At 32.9% G+C, this 24,912-nt stretch overlaps 4 protein-coding genes and 1 non-coding gene across 6 annotated transcripts; 4 read left to right on the top strand and 1 right to left on the bottom strand.

Annotated features, from left to right (window-relative positions):
* Positions 1 to 5: 5 nt before the first annotated feature.
* On the top strand, positions 6 to 1,047 carry LOC120331296 (protein cereblon-like). Its single transcript, XM_039398367.2, has one exon. It carries the CDS (start codon positions 6 to 8, stop codon positions 492 to 494), a length of 489 nt encoding a protein of 162 aa, XP_039254301.2. The 3' UTR covers positions 495 to 1,047.
* Positions 965 to 11,065, top strand: LOC120331699 (crooked neck-like protein 1). Its single transcript, XM_039398828.2, has 17 exons — positions 965 to 1,144; positions 1,472 to 1,561; positions 2,149 to 2,211; positions 2,286 to 2,377; positions 3,153 to 3,311; positions 3,852 to 3,945; positions 4,470 to 4,542; positions 4,949 to 5,034; positions 5,431 to 5,523; positions 5,981 to 6,151; positions 6,579 to 6,770; positions 7,938 to 8,078; positions 8,512 to 8,751; positions 9,227 to 9,393; positions 9,564 to 9,654; positions 9,926 to 10,018; positions 10,428 to 11,065. Exons 1-17 carry the CDS (start codon positions 1,094 to 1,096, stop codon positions 10,728 to 10,730), a joined length of 2,199 nt encoding a protein of 732 aa, XP_039254762.2. The 5' UTR covers positions 965 to 1,093; the 3' UTR covers positions 10,731 to 11,065.
* Positions 7,602 to 7,688, bottom strand: Trnastop-uca (transfer RNA opal suppressor (anticodon UCA)). The gene has a single exon. It is a non-coding gene; the product is annotated as a tRNA-Sec (tRNA).
* A 2,152-nt stretch (positions 11,066 to 13,217) lies between the features above and the next one.
* LOC120331716 (hyccin-like) lies at positions 13,218 to 16,175 on the top strand. The gene has a single exon (XM_039398852.2). It carries the CDS (start codon positions 13,268 to 13,270, stop codon positions 15,041 to 15,043), a length of 1,776 nt encoding a protein of 591 aa, XP_039254786.2. The 5' UTR covers positions 13,218 to 13,267; the 3' UTR covers positions 15,044 to 16,175.
* A 6-nt stretch (positions 16,176 to 16,181) lies between these two features.
* Positions 16,182 to 24,748, top strand: LOC120331297 (REST corepressor 3-like). 2 transcript variants are annotated; one of them, XM_039398368.2, is made up of 12 exons: positions 16,182 to 16,395; positions 17,038 to 17,091; positions 18,005 to 18,085; positions 18,543 to 18,674; positions 19,291 to 19,373; positions 19,884 to 20,002; positions 20,617 to 20,683; positions 20,965 to 21,028; positions 21,687 to 21,793; positions 22,832 to 22,979; positions 23,523 to 23,719; positions 24,550 to 24,748. In XM_039398368.2, the coding sequence occupies exons 1-12, from the start codon at positions 16,293 to 16,295 to the stop codon at positions 24,571 to 24,573; spliced, it is 1,179 nt and encodes a 392-aa protein (XP_039254302.2). In that variant the 5' UTR covers positions 16,182 to 16,292; the 3' UTR covers positions 24,574 to 24,748. The 2 variants fall into 2 exon arrangements, with proteins under 2 accessions (XP_039254302.2, XP_077970074.1); XM_078113948.1 differs by having other exon boundaries at positions 18,008 to 18,085.
* Positions 24,749 to 24,912: the final 164 nt, after the last annotated feature.

The following is a 24,912-nucleotide window of genomic DNA, read 5'->3' on the forward strand; positions in this document are numbered from 1 at the left end:
TGAATATGTGGAACTTTTATTTTGTTGTAATTATGTATGTGACTTCACTTGGCTTAAGTCATCGTACCCAAACTGGCAAGTTCATATGCAAACGATGTGGTGAAACTGTGGCTCAAGCTGAAGATCTTGTTTCCATTCCAAGTAAACTTGCACTTCAAAGGTGGAACAAAACAATTTTAGGAAAGCCACATATAACTACACAAAAATTTGAAAATCCACAAGGTGCTCAATTTGAAGTTGTAACTTTTTCTGAAGCCTCTGTAACATCAAATGAAGACGCACATACAGAAGCGACTTGGTTTCCTGGATATTCATGGAGAATTTCTGCTTGTTCAAGATGTAATTTTTTCTTAGGTTGGAAATATCAACCAGTGAATTTTAATCACATGACATTCACAGAAAATGATAAATTTTACGGACTTATTATGGATCATATTATTCAAGATATTGATTCTGATTCTCTGGTCATTATTCAGCATCCGAATGCAAGATGATAATAAGTTCTTAGGTCATCTGATAAAATTATGTCGGGCAATACAGATGGCAGGATGGTGTCTATTTCAAACATGAAGTTTGAAATGATATAGTGCTACAATATAGTAGTATAGTATTTCTTGCCATTTAAAAAAATTTTCAGCCTCTTCAAAAATCGAATAACTAGGCAAGACACCTTGCATATGAAATTGATATACTTCTTGAAGAATTTTAGTCGAAAGGAAAGTGTTAAAATATCATTTTCATTTTAAAACAATAAAATTTCATGATCATATAAACTTATTTTATATGGTACAAAATACTGCCTTTATTATTTATCTTTATTTGATATTGAATAACTGACTCACTGTTATATATATTTATTGTAACTAAATCATTTTTCTGTCTGAAGTTAGAAAAATAATGAAATTTTCCGAGGTTTAAATGTTTTCCGATTGTGTTTTCCTTTTATCGCCCAACCGACCTTTTTTTCAGTGCAATCAATTAAAATTAACGTTCGGATTCTCTCTTTTGGTTTACCGTATATCTAATTATATTACGAGCATCCAATAGTATTATTTTGTTGAAATCTAAGTTCAATCATCAATCTAAAGTCAAAATGCATGAACCAACAATGGGTGGAAAACAGAAAATGCCCAAAGTGGCCAAGGTAACATATTTTTTAATCAAAGGAAACGGCATAGCTTGGTTTGAAGTTGCTTATATTATTGACTGGTTGTTCAGAGCCTTGTTATGCAGGGTTTAAAACATGTCATAAAAATATTAGTTAACAAGTGTTTATTTTTAAAATTTGTGTGTATTTTTCGTTTTCGACCATAAAATTATCCAATGATTAATTTGTATTATGTTTTATGGCTGAGCTGAAGAGAATTTATGAATCCGAGTTGTCTATAAAAGTCACATTTTTTTAATATGTGCAGTTTTCATAACCTATAAATTCATGGCTATTTTATGTATACCCATTATTCGATCTCAGGTGAAGAACAAAGCTCCAGCTCCTGTGCAAATCACTGCTGAACAACTTCTTCGAGAAGCAAAAGAAAGGGAATTAGAGAATGTTGCTCCTGTAAGTTTAAAACCCAAATTTGTGAAATTTTGTTATCTGATTTTCATTATTGGACTTGAAATATACATATGGATTGTTTGACAAATTGGTTTTGTTAAAATATTGCTTTTGGCAATGGATTTCAAATTTTCAATACTTAAAATATGGAAGAAGTCGTTAGAGGCAATTACGGTACTTCAGTCCGATGGTCCGATAGTTCACCTTAAATCAGGCCTGGGCAAGTTGCAGCACTTTGAGCTGTGTGCTAACACAGCAGGATATCGTTAGGATAGTCGACTCTGCGCTACCCAGTGTGCCATTGAACCTGATATTAAAGGAATTGTTGAAGCGCTACAGGGAAAACACTCTTCTAATTAAAAGTAACATTTGTATTATTTGAATGTGTAATAAAATTTGAAATTGCAATATGGCTCCATGGCAAAAATAATTGTTCAACCCTGCCTGAATTAAACGCTGCTGATTTCTTTTATTCCATCGGAACACTATATATTATATGGGAACGCAATCGCATGCCCTCTGACATTTGTGTCTATCACTGTCTATATAACGAACCTTTCTTTCTTATTTAAATATGATTTACATTTTAGCCTCCAAGACAGAAGATCTCAGATCCAGATGAACTTGATGAATATAAACTCAGAAGAAGAAAAGTATAATCTCTTCAAATTGTCTGTTTATACAGAAGTGTCTTGGGATATTTAAATTAATTTTTGTATAATTTCAGGCTTTTGAAGATAATTTACGAAAGAACAGAGCCCACATATCCACATGGATGAAGTACGCTGCATTCGAGGATAACATGAAAGAAATCCAGAGGTATTTGTCTTCCTTTAGAGCAGGGGTTCCCAAACCAGGGGTCGCGACCCCAAATTGGGTCGGAGTGATAAATAGGTAGGGTCGCAACTAGGTACAACTCATCTAAGATTTGACAAACCATGTTAAATTTAGCAGTTTGTATCATGGCTCAATGTAAAACAGGCACATAGGCATCACTCTATGCTTTTGTTATTGAAAATGTAGGTGTTTATTGTGACATCACTGTTGGGTTTCAGCTTATTTTCCTTAATACCACCACATGACCAAACTCAAAAGTCCAGTGAAAGAAGCTCTAAAGTTTCATGAAAAATATATATATATTGACCTGGGGTCGCACTGGACACTTGAAAGTTGTCTTTGGGGTCGTCCTGAAAAAAAGGTTGGGAACCCCTGCTTTGGAGGATTTTTTCTTGTTGCAGAAGCCCCCATTTATGTAAAAAGTATGGATTTTAAAGCAATGAAAATATCCTATATCTCGATATCTGTGTTCCTCAATCATCAATATAATTTTGATTGGCGCTCGAGTGAAAACTCATAACAAATACTGTAAGATGTATGATCAAACTATTCGAAGCAGTTTTTTCAAGATTCATAAGTTTATAACTTGTTCTAGTTACCTCCCATGATATTTGTTTTCTCAGGTATGTGCACTTCGCAAGTTGCCGAATTGAATAAATGATCACTCCTATATTATTGATTACTTTATTTTCTGTTCTTTTCAGGACAGCTTCAATATACAATATAATATTTTCTTTAAATCACTCTTATTTTTCAGAGCAAGATCAGTGTACGAACGAGCTCTGGATGTTGAATATCGAAATCTTACACTATGGTACAAATATGCAGAAATGGAAATGAAAAACAAACAAATAAATCATGCAAGAAACGTTTGGGATAGAGCAGTCACTATTCTACCAAGAGCAAATCAATTATGGTATGTGTGCGTGGCAATCTAAGTTTTTTGATCAGGGAGAAAAAAGAATGTTGCAGTCTTTGGTGAATTTCGTATCTGATATTCTGGCGTGTTTGGCGTGTTTATTAACACCTATGCTCAAGTATGGTTTTAAGCAAGCATTTATTGAAAAACACGAGGCTTCTGTGTCAGTGGAAAGAAAAAATTGTCTTTGTGGGTTGGAGTTTGAACTGCAGTTTTTTTACAGATTATCAACTTAAGTAGGCTATCTACTTCTTCTAATTCTAAATGGAATTAACAAATGGAGCAAAACAAGTTCAAACTAATTTAGGTCTAACTGTCAGAACAAAAATCTTAATATAACCAAATACACAAATCAATTAAATGATTGATATACACCCAGATGACCAAAAATACCATTGTTGCCTTCTGCAATTAACTGTCGTGGCGATGAAATGTGATGTTGAGATCACTCTACTTTGCAAATATAATTCAGTTTGTAAGCCGTCTCTCTTAATTGAATATTAATTTTTTATTAGATCATGTGATAATATTTTTCAGGTACAAATATACATACATGGAAGAAATGCTTGGCAATATTCCAGCTTGTCGACAGGTTTTTGAGAGATGGATGGAATGGGAACCACATGAACAGGTTTAAATTGGTTGAATTATTTTTTAATAATGAAAAAAATGGTAGCGAATTAAAATGGTGAAAGACTTTCAAGATTGAGAATAAGAGAAATGTGCATCAAGATAAGTTTTTATCCAAATTTTATAAAATTTATTTCATGTTTAAAATCAATTGTTAACTATTTTGGCATCGTAACATAGCTCAAAAATTTTTGGTTCCATGTCTACCACCTAACATGGGATGTATTAAATTGAGTAGACAATGCCAAAATAGAGATGGATTTTGGTCTTCTCAAAATATAATAGTTTCTTACCTCACAGTGGCTCCTCATACAAAGCCTCGTTGAGGGGGAAATGTGTTTAAATTTTTATAAAAAAAAAATAGAAATGTGATGCTTCATGTACAAAAGTCTGGAAAATTCAGGAAATGTTTCATGATTTTAATATTAAATTGAAAATTACTGAATTAGGCTTTAAGAAATTTTGCGCAAATTTGATAAAATTTAGCTTCCTATTATTTAATTGTTATTTTTTGTATAACCTCAGGCTTGGCAATCCTACATCAACTTTGAATTACGATATAAGGAAGTTGACAGAGCAAGAACAATCCATGAAAGATATATCCTTTTGCAAGTCATTTTCCCAACCAAAGCACACAATTGCTTAATGAATGTCACAGCGTAGAAAATCACTGTGTACTGAGAAACTGATACATTGCTTTAATAACATTGCATTTTTCTCACAATACAAACAGTTTGATGAACATTTATTCAAACATACCAATCTTGATATTTAAAAACGCTAAGTAATAATAAATCACAATTTAGACAGATATATATTTAAGAATTTAAATTAACTTCACGGTGAAATGATTTCACCATATTTAGTGGATGACTGTTGACAGGATGGTCAAGTTGTTGAAGCTTTGTACCTGGCATTGTTGATGTCACTTACAGGTGATAAATACCGAATTTGAATTTTCCAATTTTTCTATGCCTGGAAATGACCTTGACTGCTATGTTCACTTGTATATATTCATCCTCAAGTCAAGAACTGGATAAAATATGGAAAGTTTGAAGAAAAATTTGGATATATTACAAATTCAAGAAAGGTAAAATTTGAATAGGAGATTGGCCTAAATGGGCAATAGATTAGGGAAAAAGTGCTTTGGAATTTCATACATTCATAATCATATGTTTATTACTTATATATAATGTTAGAATGGTATGAACTCGTTAACTCTTATTTTTGGGATAAATCGAAAATCTCATATTTACTATTTTATGTAAATAATTTGAAATAATAAAATTCTGATCTGCACTGTACCAGAGCATAATTTTAGGGAATTTTCCTAACTGCATCACTGACAGCAGTTAATATGAATGACCTAAGTTTGCTGTCTTTAAGAATATACCAACATGCAAATTTTTGTTATACAAAGACAAAATTCATTAATTTACCACTTTGTGATATATTCATTGAGTTTGTATTGGAATATTTTTTCAAGATATTCGAAAGAGCCGTCGAATTTTTCGGGGAAGATTATATGGAAGAAAATCTTTTTATTTCGTTTGCGAAATTCGAAGAACGACAAAAAGAGGTTGGATGTTTAATAATTCTGTAATATCAAGTTGGTCTCAATACCAGGTTTTAATGATGGCAAGAGACCAATACTTAAATGGACACTAAGGTCAAAGTTCATATAAAATGTTCCCACAAATTAGAGGAGCAAAATGTGGAGTGAAATATCGCGTTCAATAATACAATCAACCCCCAAGAAAAACAATTTAGCAAAATGTATGCTTCACGTCAAATAATGATCAGCATTTATATTGATTATTTATTACTCTGTAAATATGGGTGAGGTCTAACTAAGGGTGGTTTTGAAGGTAATATTATAAAGGGGACAAAGATACTGTCATGTAAAGTTTTTCTGAATTACACGACCAATGCTTTTAAAGTAATTTTTAATTTTTTTTTAACTCATAATTAGCTAACGCAGAGAATTCTATCCACATTGTGTGGCTTTTTTATCATGACTATTTCTTGCTTTTTAGTTTGAGAGGGCGAGAGTAATCTACAAATATGCACTCGATCATATTGATAAAAAGGACGCAGGAGAATTATTCAAAGCATATACAATATTTGAAAAGAAATTTGGAAATAGATCAGGCATCGAAAATGTTATTGTCAGTAAAAGAAAATTTCAGTATGAAGAAGAAGTAAAGGTTTGCTGGAAGATATATATATGATTTTCATGTGACATTCTTAAGTATTTACTCGACATAAACGACTATTCACCTGATATAAGGAAGAATATTTTATTGAAGGGATCTTGATTATCTATTATATTAAATTATCTTGGTCGCTCCTTTTTATGATATGCCTATTTAGTTGAGATTTTGCTGTTGAAAATTTAAAATTAAATGGTCAATGTGACCCAGTTCTCATTATATTAAATAACTGGTTGAAATACAAATTTGATAATTTTAGAAACTGTTTTACATTGTTTTTGCATTGACTTTGCATCTTCCCCTGGCCTCTCATAGTTAATTATGACCCACATATTTTAAAATTTGCAAATTTATTGGAATAAACTTTTTTATCACATTATTTTCTGTTTTTCAACGAATGAATACTAAATTTGATTGACAGGAAAATCCACATAATTACGATGCCTGGTTTGATTATCTTCGTCTCTCCGAGGAAGAGGGTGACCCAGAGAAGACTCGTGAAGTTTATGAACGAGCTATTTCTAATATTCCACCTGTGGCTGAGAAAAGACATTGGAGAAGATATATTTATTTATGGATAAATTATGCACTATATGAAGAACTTATAACCAAGGTCCGAGAAATGAAAATATAGTGCTATGAAGATATCTCTTTGTTTCCGTAGTTTTAATTTTCACAAAACTAATTCTCTTGTTATTTGCATAATTGCAATTACAGTTGGGGCAAGATAATCTGTGAAAGTCCTACTGCTAATCTGATGTTGCGTCTTTCCTCTCACTAGGAACGCAATATATACAGGGTGTCCCAAAATAAATGAAATCCACTCGTATTTCCTGATTCATTCCAATTTTATTAGGAAGGCACATAATCGTCCCAAATTCTAGGTGGCTTTAGTCTGCATTTTGAAAATTCTGTAATTGCTTACCAGGAGGACATTTAAATTATGGAAGTTTTCTTTATAGAAGTGTAATGGGTTTCATTTATTTTGGGACACCCTGTATATGTATGTTCTTAGAAGACAAGGGGCTTATATAACAAATCTAGTTTTATGCTCAGAATATTACTTTCATTGTCTTTTTGTAACCATGAAACTCTCTACTATGATAACAAAAACATTGGCATATGCAACCTTCTTTTAATAGACTGTCAAGAACGCTTGGTAAACTTAATAGCTTCTTGAGTTTCTGACGAAAATTTAACTGAACTTATGAAATTCAGGCTTCTGATTCCAGAAATTTCAAAGTTTTCACCTCGACTCTCGACTATGCAGTTTAAAAATTAAACTACAGATCTGTTCAGCACTATGATTAAAAGTAATAATGTGAGAGCCCATTTGGAAATATTCTCTCCCTTGGTAGCATATGTTTCTCCTGTGAATATGCATGTGAAAATCCCTCGCCAAACCAGATGTCTGTCTCTTATGCTCTTCAAATATTTACTCATCCGCCCAGAAGGTGGAATCGAACCACTCCGACGCTAATCGGCTACAGGTTTGAAGCCTGCACCCCAGACCACTGAGGATCATCCGGGCATAGGACAACAGGTTCAGTGCTGTTCATATATGGGTGCATTCAAACAATGCTACCATTTATGGTAGCTAGCTAAATGCGATCAATTACTCTTGAAAGTCAGCTGTGCAATCGCAACATGTTTACAATACACATGCAGCTGGTGATATTATATTATTAAAGCTTTTATCCAAGGACAAAATCAGAAGACAGACCTTTTTCATATTTCACGTTGAAATTCATTTCTTTAACCCAAATATCCCTAAATTCAGGATTCCGAAAGAACGCGAGAAGTTTACAAAGCTTGTTTAGAAGTGATACCACATAAGAAATTCACATTTGCAAAAGTATGGTTGATGTTTGCTCATTTTGAAATAAGACAAAGGGACTTGAAACAAGCAAGAAAAATATTGGTATGTTGGGTTTGTTTACATAGTCTTGTTACTGCAAATAAATAATGTACTTCAAATGTAAATACACCAGCTAAGAGCGAAAATTTCTCAGTCTAAAATATGTTACAACTAGAATGTAAAGTTGTTAAAAATGTATTGCACTCTTTAACAACCCCAAGCTGTAGCAAGTTCAAAAACACAAAAGTATTGCTATATATCTCAATATTGATTAAGATTTGCCATATAAATCTGAAAAATGCTGTCAAAAATTCTTCTATGGAATTAGACGAAATTTTATACATTTATTTCTATTTTAAGTAGGCATTTTACTCTGAATGTGGCTCTGCACGAGCCACCACAAATATTTATTACGAGGGCTAAGCCAATATAAACTACCGGTATTTTAAATTTATTTGTGTTTTTTGTCCACATGTAACACATTCTATTTATCTAGGGAGTTTCAATTGGTAAATGCCCGAAAGATCGCCTGTTCCGCGGTTACATTGAACTAGAACTTCAACTTCGAGAATTTGATCGTTGTCGAGTTTTATATGAAAAATTTTTGGAACATGGCCCTGATAATTGCACAACATGGTGCCGGTTTGCGGAACTTGAAACATTACTTGGGGATGCGGATCGTGCGAGAGCTATATACGAGATTGCTGTAAATCAACCTAGACTTGATATGCCTGAGGTTAGTATGTGAGAATAATTTAATGTTGGAACAAAAAATAGCTTTATCTTTAAATACAAGACTATTGCACCCAAATTTGAGTAGTTGAGGGTGGAATAAGCTCCTGTATTTTACAAATTTCTACTAAGTCACACGAGACCCAAATTTGCTGATTTTAAAAAGTTATGTCGTCACTTTATTCCACTCACTAATAAATTTTGTAAGCTTATTGGTAACAGTTTTTCGACATCTTATATTCCTTTATTGCTTTTGTATCATCTTAAAATACTAGTTCCTGAAACAGCAATGTTGTAAAATTCAAACTTTAATTTTATCCAGTGCTCAATTTGTTAGACTTCAATGACCATTTTATAGGGCTATAAATCTCTGTGTTGTGACACTCTATTTTTAGTTCAACATTCAATTGATCTTACTCTAAAGATAGGCACAATGTGCACTCTGGTTTTAGACAGTCTCAAATTTTTCTCTCGTTTAGGTTTTATGGAAAGCTTATATTGATTTTGAAATGGAACAAGAGGAAAATGAAAATGCAAGGAAATTATACAGAAGGTTACTAGACAGAACTCAACATGTGAAAGTTTGGATGAGTTTTGCTACTTTTGAATCTTCGAATGAGACAAAGGATGGTTTTGAACGAGCAAGGTTAGTATTATTTCAAATTGAATTTGGCATAATCGTATGTTGTTTTTCTTCATTGTTAATTATCTCCACAAAAGGGATTTCGAGTATTGTAAATACTACTGTTTTAGTTGCCTGTCTACTGCCTGCAGGCTTCTATTTATTTTCATATCATTTTGACATATTTTTTTCAGACAAGTGTATAAAGAAGCACACAACACACTCAAAGACACACATGAAAAAGAAGAAAGAATGTTATTGTTGGAAGCTTGGAAGAAATTTGAAGTGAGAAAAATTTGATTAAAATAGGAACCTGTGTGTCCCCATTTCGATTACTCATCAGCATAGTCATATTTCAAATTCCATACATATTCCAAATATTTGCGCAATGTGCCAACAACTATTTGAGAACAGATGGGATTTAGGAATGGGTTATCGATAAGCTTTTTTGGAACTGGTACATAGTTTCTTTACCAAAATTTGGTTATAAATTTACTTTACTAATAGTCTCAACCTCTCTTTCCCATTTTATCTGATAACGGATTGATATTTTCAGCTTGAAAATGGTGATGCTGAGACGATACGTCAAGTTGACAAACAAATGCCAAAGAGGATCAAGAAAAGACGAAAAGTCACAACTGAATCAGGGGTAACAATATATTATCACACAACTCATCGAATTAATAATAGCGATATACAGATAATTAAATCACTGATATTTTTAAAACCACTGTTCTGAATTATTCTTTTGCCTATTCATCTCAATTACCTCTGTTTCTCCTGTGTTATATATTTTTTTCAGTGAAAAGTCTGTTTAAGCTAGAATTTAAATTTGAAAATCTAACGACCTTTTGACATGACAGTAATAAATGATATGCATGCCTTTAAATTGAATTATTCTTGTATATAACTGAGATTGATTTGTTATTTTACTGTAGTTGTGATAAATTGATTAGAAAATATTTGGTAGCACTTGCCCCGATTTATTACAACAGTTTTGCTGATCCAGTTGTATTTCATTGAATTTTCGTATTAAATCGTACTCGTTTAATTCTCAGGTTGATGCAGGATGGGAGGAATATTATGATTACATATTCCCAGAAGATGAAGCAGCTCAACCTAATCTTAAACTACTTGCGATGGCTAAACAATGGAAGATGAAACAGGAGGATGAGAGTGACAATGAAAGTGATGGTGACAGTGTATCAGAAGACAATGAAAGTGAAGAAGATTCTGAAGAAGGGACAAGTCAATCATTACAAATAAAACCAGAACCTACAAGCCAAAAATCTGAGTCAAGTGATGATGAAGGAAAAATAAAAAAGGAACTGGTTTCTGGTGATGATCCTGACTCAACCTGAATCTTAAAATCGGCTTTATCTTAAAATCTCGATCTTAGTTGATTCTGAATCTTGTAACCAAGCATTGGGAGTATACTAGGATATCGAGAATTCCAAAACGAGATGTTCAATACTGCCTCTTTAGTTGGTTTTAATCACGGATTCATTGATATGTCAATACTGCAAGGGGTGTAACTTGTGGACATTATCCATTAGTTTCTTACTTACTAGTGGTTATCGAAATTATACCATTTTTGAATTTGGGTCAGAGTAACATTGATTTTTCTCTTCCATAAATTTGTTTTCTGTTTCCACAGGAGTTTGAAACAGACTTGATAAATAACATTCTCGCAGGATTTTTGTTGTTGTGGTTCTTTATGTTTGTGAACGAAGTAAGAGTGTTGTGTTTTCGAACTCGTCGAGTTCTATATCAGCATACAGACTTCTGAAATTGAAAGCTGTTATAAGATTTGGACAGATACAATGCATTTTTAGATATTAGAGTCTATGTTGTTGCCATCCTTGCGTCAAAAAGATTTTCCGATCTGGCAGCAGAAATTCTTCACTGATGTGGGTTGGTTTTTGATTAATTAAGAGTTTCAAAATTATTTCATGTAAGATGAAAGCCGCTGAGTGGATGACTTGATCTCATGGCAAACCAAGGCCTCTAGTCTGGCTAGCAGCCCATGTTGCGTTTACGAGTTGCTTGAGATGAATGGACTTGTTAGTGTGCTAATTATCGACCATGGTTATGTGAACAACCCCATGACTAAGATCCTCTCCCGCGACATTCGAATCCACTAGGGGTGCCGTAATCAAGGGTGTGATGACGAGCCCATAATTTCTAATGCCCAGCGGGATGAGTGTTTTTGGTGAACGGTAGAGTACTTCAAGTTTGCCTTTAGGACTTGCATTACCCGTCCTCAAGGTCCTCTGCAGTTTGTTTACGCGTTTGTTTTATGGCACAGGGAAGAAAATAAAATTGATTGATAGTACATAACGCGGGTTCTGGTTCGTTTCGGCAATGAGCATATTTCGGCTAATATGGTAAAATTGATGGAGCACGCGAGGGAGACATAGAGTGATCTCCAAAGAAGAATTTGTCACTTTGTGAGATGGCGCCGGTACATGTAACGTCTGATGGCGAGATTTTACGCCAACAAGTTTGAGTTGAAAAGGGATCTTTTAGCCAAAATATAGAAGAAAATAGACCTGCAATTTAGAGATATATTGGTTCAGAAGACATAACTACAAATAGACTAGATGAGTACGGTAACTTACTAGAAACGATGAAAATTAAAGAAATTGTTAATTACCGTACATCTGTAATACGCGGCTAATGTCTTATCTCTAATGGCCAGATGGCTGAATGGGTTACCGGTATCAGCGGGTGAGATGCAGAGATATGAGTTAAAATATTGGATTAGTGAAAGAATGATGAAATGAACGGTACCGGTATCGTATGATGAAACATCGTGAATGCATTTATTCGGGAAGGGTTCAATCTGAATATACAGTCATAAAGTTGGTTCAACTGGAATTCTTTTAAACATGGGTGGCTTACCCACTTTGCGGCCACGACCTATTTGCGACCCTCAACTTCATCGATTAAATTAATGAGGAAAAAATTAACGAACAGCGACGATATTTCTCACGCGTTATCGTCCACTTTTCCCTCGTAGTTCTACGAAATTACACTAAAATGTGGCCACAAACAAAAAAGATACGGCCGAAAACCCGACCGAAGAAAAAAAACGGACCAATTTTCCATGTCGCCAACTACCCATTGTTCCTTTAAAAAAGCTTGAAAATTTATACAAATATAAGAGATCAAGAGATGAAACTTGGCAGTTGGTTAGAGTTGTGTTTCTTTTAACCATCTTTAAAGTTTCGCGCTTCTACATTTAAAGGAGGGGGAATAAAGAGGTGCGCATTTCGAATACGTCGATAATATCTTTGTCCACCAATTTGCGACCACCGTGTTTTTGTCTCTTTGATTGCTGTGATGCGGTGTTTGGTTTTATAATTTGACGAGTTTTGTTCAAAATAACTGTGTTCTTAAAATATATGGCAGTCAGAAATGCAATTAGAAGCCTATTTTTTTCACGCATGGCTGCGTATGCCATAGTCTCGACGCAGCAGAAACGATGTTCAAGGCTTGAAATGCGTGGTCGCACACTGGTCGTTCGGTCGCAAATACGTCTTCAGAGTGTCGTACTTTGGCGGTTGTATAGCTTTAACCCCTGGTCGTAGAAAGTTAATTCGAGGTTTAACGTGCAGAATAAATGCCAATGCATCTACGGTGGAAAAATTAACGAGTTAGAAATATTGGTTTTTGTTTTATAGCGATTTGAATGAAATCGTCCGCAGACTGGCTACACCACCCTACTTAGCCATATTGGGTTCACCTTCTTACGGGCCACCATTTGTTTTTAATCTGACTCTCTTCTATGCCTTCTCTGGGCTTGCTTGATTTTTGGGTTGTGTGATTTTATCATTTTTTTCTATTACAGAATGTTGAAAAGATAAATACCTACTGACCTATTCTTTAAATTACAATGGCTAATACAGAGAAAAAAGATGCTGGATCTGTTATTCGTGAATGGCTTACGGAGTATAAAGGACTAGCAGAATCTTCAATTCCAAATTATGCAAAAGAAATTTCTGAAAAAGATGACGTTTTAGATGCTTTATTGCATTTATTCAAAGTCCATCCACCTCACACGACTAAGTCCATGAACAATTTAATTCAACCAGTTTGTCATCAGTTGTTTGAATTTTATCGCAGCGGATTTGACGAATTAAAAACCTTTACAATCAATTTATTTCCTTCCATAATTCGGTCACATATAATTGTTAGCTCTGCGTTTAGCGATTCAACTTCAACGGATGCACTTTTGTTGTCGATTTACACATTAGAGAATTTATCGCAGGAAAAAGATATCGAGTCTCCGGGATTAGAAATTCCGCAGCCAGGATATTCATCAATTTATCACGATGCTATGACTGGGATATTTTCTGAACAAATGTGGAGTATGCAAAATCCGAGTCGGAAATTTTATCAAAAACCAGTTTTGCCGAATCACACTGTAATTGTTCCAGCAAACAGGTTTCAAATCTTAACGCAAATTATGTCAATTTATTCTTCGCACATTGCAACACTGAAAAAGTCTTCTCATAAAAGTTTGTGTGAGATTTGTAAACTTCTAGCATCGTCAGGTTACACTTGGCAGAACAAATACATCGAAAGTTATGATGAAACTATGCAGAAATCACGCCGATATCCGATGAGTGTCGAATTTATGTTAAAAATACTTCGATGTGTGTATTTTGCAATGTACAACTGTCAAACAGAAGCTTTTCTCGCAACTGAAGCTATGCAAAGAAGAGCTAAAAAAGAATTGGTACCACAAGTTATATTTTTATGTAATGCAATTCTTAATACAGCAAAATTAGAGCATGATGAACAGACATTTGGTGAATCTAGTCGAGGTGAAACTGCACCTTATGGGCTACTTTCCGTCAATCTTACTCCTATTCTTGCTCGTGAGAGCAGCAGGAAAGGAGGGAGATGGGCCGCAACTGCCAAATCGATTAAAGATCATCGATGGAGACATCATAATGAAGAAATATCTGGGGATTTATCTAGGAGTCTCGTAAATGCGGAAGTTCAATTGCATCCCCCTAAAGTTGGACAGCAGAGTTCCGATTTGGATGATTCCGGAAAAGCTGATAAATATTCCAGTACGTCGCCGACAAAGTTATTGAAATCCAAATTAAAAAAATCAGCAGCTGGGGGAATTTTAACAGAAAAAAGTAAAAGCCCAGCACCATCTAGTGGAGAAGAACCGAAAACGAGAAAAAACAAGAAAATATCAACATCCACTGATGAAATGGAAGGTGAAAAACCAAAACTGTCTCCATCACAAAAGAAATTGAGCCCAACATTGACTAAAAAACAAAGCCGGACTTCTATAGGAATTCAAAAGCATCCTAGTATGGATGAAAGTTCGTCACTGAATCATAAACAAAGAGGGTTTTCTGGAAGTAAAAGTTTTAGTGATGTTGATAAATATGAAGTCAAGCTACCGACTTCGATCACCATAGATGCTAGTTATACATCAGGTGATGGAAACCATGATACGTCTGGGACAGCTCTGCTCGAAGGTTTGAAATTAGACACTTCATCTGAATCAGATGATCGAGAGATTTCTAATGATAAAAAGTCAGTGAAAAGTCGTCATTTTTCAAGTGATGACAAAAGGAAAGAGTCTTTTCCACTTTTGTCTACTTCAGAAGCAATAAATACAAAATCACAAACTACTGCTTTTTAGTATCATTTTCATTTCAAAATATTATTGTTAGATACCATTTTTATCCAGTTCAATCCTGATTTACCTGGTAGGAAATAGAATCTATAACCATTAATTTTCTTCATAGTTGATTCCAATTAAATTTGTAATAACTCTGCTGTGAATTGAAATAAATGATCTGAAATAAGTTTTTGAGAAAATTTATGGCCATTGTGTTGTGTTAATTTTCTAGTGATTTCTCATTTTTTTTAATTGCAATTGTAATCTTTAATTTATTCAATCATTATTAGACAATCCATTGATAATTATCATAAATAGTAAATATCAAAAATAATAAATATCATAAATGGCGGCCATTGCATGTTTAAAACAATAGTTATATCATATAGCCTAGTGTTGTTTTTCTATTAGATACAATCTAAAATCTTTTTCATTGCTGTGTAAGAAATGATATTTTAAGCTCTAATGCAAATTTCCAATCCAATTTTACCTAGGAGTTGGAAAACATACGCGTGTAACATTTGAAGATTGGCTATTAATAAACCCGAGCTCTGCAGGCTGAATATTTATATACTGCTATTTCATGTATGGCTTTGGAGTTATGATTTCTTTCATAAAAATTGGAGTTAATCACTATTGTATTTTCAAATTTTTTGAGTGGACTATCGCATCCTAGCCGAGTTACAGACTTCTGAAAGTCTAAATATTTGACTGAAAAAAAAAACTCATCTCATAAGTAGAGATTTTGTTTGGAGTTTTTTGCAAGAGCTGCTGTGGTAGTCAATTTTTCCATCTTGAAAGCAGAACAGAATTTTCTGTCTGGTTGGATTAGGTCATGGCTTGCATGGAAATCTCTGACTTCTTATTTTCTGGCACATATTTTAAAGCTCTATTCGAACATACCAGAAAAACTCGCTACATGATTACCAAAGAGATGTCAAGTTTCATCATAATATGTATTGCTTTTTAAAGTAGAATTCCAGAATTTTACTATATTTGAGTTTGCAATATTTCACTTTAAAAATGTGGGTCAAATTTTTAAATTATTTTTTGTTTCGTTATTTGTATAATCAAGAGAACTGCTTTATTATGGTTTTAGGAAGTTCAATAGTGTGCACTGTTTACAATTATTCTTTTTAACAATGTATATTTATATCATAGGTTTTTACATTTTGTTGTTGGTAACATCTGTAAGCGAGACTGCAGCTAAACTAATTGACATTGAAAGAGAACTGGATATTTTATCTTTGTTCAATCGGAGTTGTAAAAAATGGCAACAATTGTTTCAACAGCTACTGATACTCGTACGAGTCCTGTAATATATGAAACAATGAATGGACAAGTCTATGAGGAAAGTAGTGATGAGGAACCAGGTATGGTTATCAGATATGACTTACTTTTGTTGCATGGTTGTGAAATAGTGTAAGTAAAGTTATTACACACCTTTCTCTATAAACAAAGCTCTATACAAGTATCCACTGAAATGTAAAGTTCTACTATATTTAAAAAAAAATCTTTAGAATGACATTATTTAATCGATTTATTTTAACCTTTGTGTGGTAGTATTCGCACCCTTTAATTCGAACTCAATTTTGTGATCATTAATAATGTGGACTTTATTATTATTTCTGAAATACTAATATAATCACACATGTTCGGCAAACTCGGTTCAGCAGGTAAATAAATGTGGCTCGCGAAATCGCAGCATTTTGTGTCTATCTCTATTGGTATGTTACGATAGAGTCAGACACTACGTAATAGAAGGTAGACGAAATGGAAAGGTAAAATGGATTTATTGATTTCAAATACACAGCATTTTAAATAATAAATACAATATGTAAAATATTCAATCATATAGGGCCTAGGAGTTATGTTTAACACAATTTTATTAATTTTGCGGCATATTTAGCAAGTCGCTGCGGCGCCCCTTTTGGGAACCTCTACAATAGGCCATTGTGCCTCCTCCAATTCTTATTTGTTCCGAGCTTGATTCAATTATTTTTATACTTTTTCAGAAGTTCGAATGCGGGTTGGTGAAATGTACCAAGCAAGAGTCCCGAAATGGGAAGGTATTTATCACTGTTATTCTTCAAAATTTTGGCAGTTTTCCCGAATGTCCATTCTTTGTACTTTTTGAATCACGAATATACCAAAATCGACTTTACAAAATGACTGTAAACACCAGTACATTAGTCCTGGAATGTTTATCAAATCCAATTGTTTAATAATTGTCCAATTGTCAATATATCGCTTTTTACCTAAGCACATTAACAATTATAGTCACACAATATAGTCACCCTTTTTTTGTATGTTGCCATTATACATGGCCAACAACATGATATTTATAAGTAGAGTTTTAAAATGGGTTGAATATTTGATGCTTTCTGTGGAAAAAGCAGTGTGATTACCAGATTACAGTACATGTGCTGACTACTGGTACAGACCAGCCACAAACCACATTTGGCCACTTTGACAATTACAAACTAGCATGCAATCTATGTGTGAGTATATATGGTATATTTATCCGAATAAGTTGTGTGAACTCAAAATTACTCATATTCACTGTGTAGTTTATAAGTTTCGTTTTGATATATTTATCTTGAGAAAAATCTTTAAATTTGGGCTATAGCCCTGACACTTGTCAGATATATATAAAATAATTTTATTTCAGATGTCGATAAAAGTACAAAATTAATCCAAGTATTGTCATTTCTGACTTTAATGCAATTTTAAAATCCGTCACACTAAAGCTGTACCGGTATTGATTTGTGTAAATTTTATTCCTAGCATTTCTTAAATTTAGAATATTCTGGTTTAAATATGCTTTTGTCTGTTATATTTAGCAGATAATTGTATATTACTAAATCTTAATTAACCAACTATTATCAGTTTAGTTCATTTACTGTTTGGACTATAGAAAATTCATTGCTAATGAACAATATCTTAGATCGACACACAATCCACATATTATAATTTTGACAGAAGCTGAAGAAAAGGTGGAAGTTGGCACTCATGACGGCATAAAAATTTGGTCACCCTTTCATGATGTACCTGATGAAAAAGGTATGCAAGATACTTTTTAACAATGGCACTTTTGTCCTTTGTCCGTGAAGGTATAAAATTGGCAATTGGGTGGATGTATTGACCTTAGTCTGAGTTGTGTTGTGAATCTATAATCCATCATTGGCAAAATTTGTAGGACTAGGAAGGTTTTTATCCAATGATTACTTTTATTGTTGAACTATTTTCCATTATCATTATCTTTTATTGGAACTTCATAGGGCTCAGTTGTAGCCTAGTTATTTATCACTTGATTACATTTTCACAGTATGGGTTCTGAGGACATTAGAGGATAAATTTTGCATAAATAATGAAAGTACTTCACTGATATATAAATATAATAGTTATCTACTATCAAAACATTGCAGTGAAAGCGAAAGGTTTTGAGGAAATGGGCTCATTTCCTATTATTCAACCTGTATTAAATGATATTATTTGTTTATACTTTTATTCATTGCAGTTGAAGCCTACTGCAAGATTGCTAAAGAAAAACATGGATATAATGCAGAACAAGCACTTGGATTATTGTTTTGGCATAAACATGATATAGAAAAATCACTCAAGGATATGTCCAATTTCACACCAATGCCAGGTATATTGTGGGAAACATACTTGCCATTGTCTCTTTTTTAGCTTTTATATTTTATTTATTAAATTGAGGATTCAAGAAAATTTTGTTTGAAATGTTTGACCAGTGACCCTTGAACTTTAGTACGCAGAAGAAAATATTTTATTTTGCATTTTGAGCATTTGAATTTTGAGAAAATACCAAATTACTCCACGTTATCCAATTTATTTAAAAAAAAATTTGTTCTAATTATTTTGTTGAATATGACCCAAATTGAAACTAATATTTTGAATTGTCGTTTTATCCAATTTCAAAGTAAATTGTGAATCATTCTTAAATTTGTACATTCCAAGTATTAAAAAAACATTGTTATTTTTTTTATTTAATATTAAGTTAGTTTTTAATATTATCTGATTAGTAATTATGTTTCAAGAGTTGGTTCACTCATATGAATGTAAAGACATGCTGAATGCATTACATTACTAATTCTTATAAGCAGAGAATAGGCAGATTGGTGTTTGTCACAAGTACTAGACTCGTCTACATTAATTCTACATTAATAAATGGAGTCTTTTCTCCACTGTTTGCAGTTCATAAATAAGCCGACCCATTTGACGAAAATCTCTAATTTTTATTGTAGATGATTGGTCAGATGAAGATAAAGTATTATTTGAACAAGCATATACTTTTCATGGCAAGTCATTTAGAAGAATACAACAGTTGGTATTGTCATTTTTAGTTGATTATTTTGCTTCTTATGAGTCGATTTTCTTCTCTGCTATGTTTTTTTACTGTGTTCGATTTATAAAATAATTGTTTTTTAAATGTATATGTTTTGTAACAAATATCATAGTTTCTGCAAATGTGCCGGAAAGAAGTCTATGTTTTCAGTAAAGTTGAATATCTGGTATATTTATCTTTTATTAAATATCATAAGCTTAGGACAGTAAAATAATAAATTAACACTGTGAGTGTCATATGGCCGGTTTTCCATGTCCGGTTTTCCTATTCGCTAAAAAAATCTTTAATCTAAAGAAAAAGTACAAAATTATTTGCTTCACCACAAGACATCAAAACAGCATGTGTTAAAACCATTAAACCTTCTAAAGTGCAACTTTATTCCTTATTACTATGCCACAATTACTGACAACTTGAATTTTTTAGAACTCGAAACGCGTAGCTCATTCGTTTTTATATGGAAACCTTGATAAAAAGTTTATTTTAACCTCTCAGCTTCCAGATAAAGAAATCTGCCAACTGGTTAAGTTTTATTACCTTTGGAAGAAAACAAGAACGAAAACATCTCTCATGGATAGACAAGCTAGAAAATTAAGCAAACAATCAAATGGGAGGTTCGTTTTCATTAACCTGAATTAGAAATTCACTTTGTAGTTTCATGTGCTTTGTTATATATTATTTATAACAGGAGATATAATATTTACTAAAATGAGACCTCTCAAATCGCAATAGGTACATTGTCAAAAAATGTTTTTATTCAAAATTTAGTCTTTGATTGCATGGACATCGTAATAGTTTATTCTGAGCTGTGGTTCATTATTCTGAATATTAATGACAGGATGGATTACCAATTACCATGTCTTGCATCCTATTATCAGCTTTCTCGTATTCCTTGATATTACGTTTCTTTAAAATCCCCACAATAATTTGTTTTACGTCTACCATCAAGAGAAGAATTGTGTATTACATCTCTTTACATAGTAAATTACATATTTAATTCTATTGAAATGTCTTGCATCTTACCAAAACCAAAAATTGTCATTTTTGCATTTGTAAAATCCCCTCGTTTTCTTTTTTGTCATAAGTATATACAGTGAAAAAAGTTTGTTCCCTGTGACTGATTTATAGCTTCAATTCCAGCCCAGTGTTCATAGTTTGATTGTATATTTGATTGTATATAAGGTAAAAAACTTTTTGAATAGTTTATCTTTTACTTTTTTAAATCCAGCGATGATTCAGATGGAGAGAGCAACCATTTAACATATATGCAAAGCAAATCACAGCATGATATAAAGGTATTGTACGAAAAGTTGTATGTGTATCAGGATCTATCTAGCAAACTAAAAAAGTTCACTTTTTTAAAAATTTAATGCAATCTGATATCTTGTCGTCTCAGTCGTCTCAGAAGATATAATCATTTATGCGACTGCGACATACTCTGGCTCTGATCTTTGATGCTTTGACTCTGATCACCAACCACCTGCAGGTTGACAGAAATTTGGAGTCCAAATCATGAGAAAGCTTGATTTTCATAACAAAAACGTTATTCCAATGTAATATCAATTTTACATCACAGATGCTACAAGGGAAATCTGAGGATGGAAAAGGAGATATTGAAATAAAACACAAATTACCTAAAGGTATTACCTGTTATCAAAACTACTCTTATGGATTGGGAAGCTTTAGGCTTAACTATATTGCCATCGCAGGTTAAAAATCTCAGGTTCAAATCCTATGCCCACCATCTTGTTCAGAATGTATTAAATTGGGTGGGGAAAAAACGGTCTTCCCAAAGTATAGTGGCTTCAGCTAACCATCTAGCTTGGCTGTTAGTACAATGACTTGTTATTAAGAGCGAGAGGTATATGGAGCTGGAATAACAAAAAATCAATCCCCAGTTTTTTGATCCGCTTTTGATAAATGAGTAACGTTTTTGTTGTTTTTCGTTCTCCCAGTTTTGAAGATCTTTGAAAACAGTCAACCAAGCAAAACAAAGTTTGTCGTAACTTTTCTACATTCATTCACAATTTCACCGTGCTTTATTAATAATATTGAAATTCATTGTAATATTTTGGTAAATTTTAGAGTACACAAGTATCTATTTGTTGATATCAAGTGAACTGTCTGTATTATTACTCACAATGTATGGCTCATCGCTTGCATTTCCTGTTGAAATGATATGTGAAAATTTCAATTGTTTAATATTTTGTGATGGTAATTTAAATAAAAACAGTCTGTGAGTGCTCTGTTTCATGTTCCTACTTTTTCTGTGAAATGATGTTCATTTTTTTTATTTAGGAATTAATTTAGAAGAAAAAGGATTATCAGAAATCTCGAGCTTTCCTGGTGGACCTGAAAAATATCTGAAAAAACTTGAAAACAGCATAACAATGCTCAAAAGTCAAGTAAGCCTGAAACATAAAACTAAACTAGGAACTCCTGTGAGCCATCATAGTGATATTGATCTGTGTGGCATACAAAGATCTGAATGTTTATAGGGAACCTCACTAAACATTTATGCGAGTTCAGATCAAAACTTGTTATCTTGAAGTTGTAGCCTGTAGGCTTGATTTGAAATATTTCGAAACCAGATTTTGTTTTTATTTAATCGTTAATGCATTACAATTTACACCATCACTATGAAAAAGGTTGTACCATAAGCCACTTTCGACATAGGGAAATTTTCCGATTTATTAAAGTCTATTGGACGTGTAATGTGTCTTAGAGAAATTATTGAATACGGCACGTATAGTTATCGCAACTATTAACAATTTGCTGAACAATCAATATCTTATTGATTTTGAGCAACCTGTATTGTCAAAATCAATATTTTGAAACTACTATTGCACAATCTTAAGTAGACTTAGAAGTTGTTGAAAATCATTTTCAGGGCTCCCACCTGCTATAAAACGATATTAAAGAATGCTATTTTTAACACACTCACATAATAAACAATGAATTTAATCTGTGTTTGCGTATCTAAGAATTTCTAAGGCTTATCAAATTCTTGAACACAAAGAGAACACACATGGATCATATTGATAAATTGTTTTGATAAAATAATGAATTTTGAGGTCTTGAAATATTTTGGGGATCACCAGGAGAGGCTATGTTGCTTTTATCAAATTCTCTTCTAGTTCTGATAATTCACTCAAAATTTTGTTGTTTCCTTTTAGTTCATGGAAACACTTTTTATAACTTATGGGACACTCTTATTCAATCTTTGCATCAATATGTTTAATCATTGCTTCCTTGTTCCACATATGATGCTAAATCATACACGATATTACATGTGTCAAAATGAAAGTTATTCAAATTCTTATGAGTATAAATAAGATTCATCAATAATTCTTGTTTACTTCTTATTAATGTTTAGTTTTATGTAGTTGATTTGAAATTTGGCTTGAGAGATGATACCATGATTCCAAATTCTTTTTAAATAGATTCAAGTTGACAAACAGCATTGGAGTCTTCTCTGCCAAGAATTAAAAGGAATATCACAGTTTGAAGATTTTATCACAACACCTATAAAAGAAGACTCAGAGCTCTCACCTGTTTGGTCTAATCAGGAGTTACTTTTAGCTGTGCAAGGTAATAAACATTTACATGGAGGTTTTGCATGACTACTGTCTAAATATAAATCTTAAAAAATAATTTTAAAAATATTTCCACTTCGAAAAGTAGTTCCTAATATGAATGCTTGTGACACTTGGTATCTCTGTTTTTGATTCTCATATTTATCCCTGTAGAGAGGAATGTCCATACTGAAGCTTAATTTTATGTTGAACCAAAGCACCTCGTCCTTTTGCGAGAGGCATATGAAAATAGCTGACGATATATGCGATTCAGATGCATAGACTATTTAAACATGGTGGTGGAATTGTAATCGCGGTCGTATTGACTCAAATTCTGTTCAAATATAGGTTTGATTTATTGTTAGTTTTTCCGAATGTGAACACTCCATGGATTTATTTCAACATGACATTAGAGTAGACAACAGAAACATTAGTTGCAAGATGCAACTGTACATTTAATATCAATAAACTGCCTCTGTGTGTATATTTCATTTACAAATCTCTTCAAGCAATTATATTTTTAGTCAATAGTAATGAATCAAATCTTTATTTTTCACAGGCGTTCGGCGTTACGGCAAAGATTTTCAAGCAATATCTGAAGTACTAGAATCAAAGACTGCCGCACAAGTAAAAACATTTTTTGTAAGTCAACGGCGGAGATATAACTTAGATCAAGTATTACGGGAATATGAAGAAGCAGAAGCTGGAAACAAGGATAAAATTCAAGAAAATGGATTTACTGAGGATGTTACGCAGGTTAGATTTTTGGCGAACAAAAAGCGAAACATATTGCTAACTTGTTGTCGGAGTTGGGAAAAATTGCTTTCCTCTGCAACTAACAGACCAAACGATTTTCAATTGAAGAAATCACTACTTTTGTTTTTAAATTTTCTTGAGTCCTACAGGGCTCAATATTTCACCTCAAGTTTTACTGTTTAATTCATGTCTGAAATAATTCTGTGGTCATACTAATTGTTTGACTTTAGTATTCATATATTTTAGCATTGCTTTTTTGCTATAAAGCTTTAATTAATTACTATGAGAACAAATGATGCAGCTGAGATAGGTACATACATAGTTCATATAATATCTTGAGCTAGTATACCTATTAATGAATAAAAGACATTTTTGAGACTTGGTCTTTGATATAGAAATGAGGATACAATTTGGTGAACATTTAAATATTTACCATTATATATCTTAACCTGGATTTCAAATTGGTAAATGTTGATAAAACACAGTTTGACAAAATAATGTTACAGAGAGTGTGTGACAACTTTTTCAACAGATTTTGTTTCAGTAGATTATGATAGTGTCTCCATAAAAACTATCATTTTTGTTTTTGGAAATTTTCTTTTGAGGATATTTTCTTCCAAATTTAAATGATTTTGAAACATGATGTCACAACTGACCTCGGATTTTTGTGAGCTTATATTTCAGTGGGGTGGTCTGTAGAAGACACCTGTTTATTTGAAGGTAGTCTACTGGTAATGGCCTTTGTGTCCATCTATTTTTTTCATTGTTCTTTCTTTCAAGTTTCGACACAGATCTATTTAAAGTTATCTTAATTTTGAATTTTTTTTTAGACCGACTCTGTAATGGATATTTAAAATCAAGATGAATGTAGTCAAGATTCAATACAAGATGCAATAAATAGTCTGTATGTGCGAAGTAGTTTTTTGTGCAAAGACTGCTGGATGAACCAATAGTACGACTTCGCTGAATGCCAGAGTCGCTTTTTTTGTCTGCCTTATACAAACCTATGAATAAAACACGAGACTGGTGTGCTGGGATGATTATTTTATTATAGGGTGTTTGATATGTGATAGATCTCTGCAGAAAAAAAGATCAGACATGGTGCCTTAAGTTTCTTGTTGAATCTTTCAATCGAAATCCTGCAATTTTGGACAATAAGATTCGTGTAGTTTCCTTGTTAATCAAAATAATTG

The sequence above is a fragment of the Styela clava genome, chromosome 6 (genome assembly GCF_964204865.1).
Source record: "Styela clava chromosome 6, kaStyClav1.hap1.2, whole genome shotgun sequence".
In the NCBI taxonomy this organism is placed as follows: domain Eukaryota; kingdom Metazoa; phylum Chordata; class Ascidiacea; order Stolidobranchia; family Styelidae; genus Styela; species Styela clava.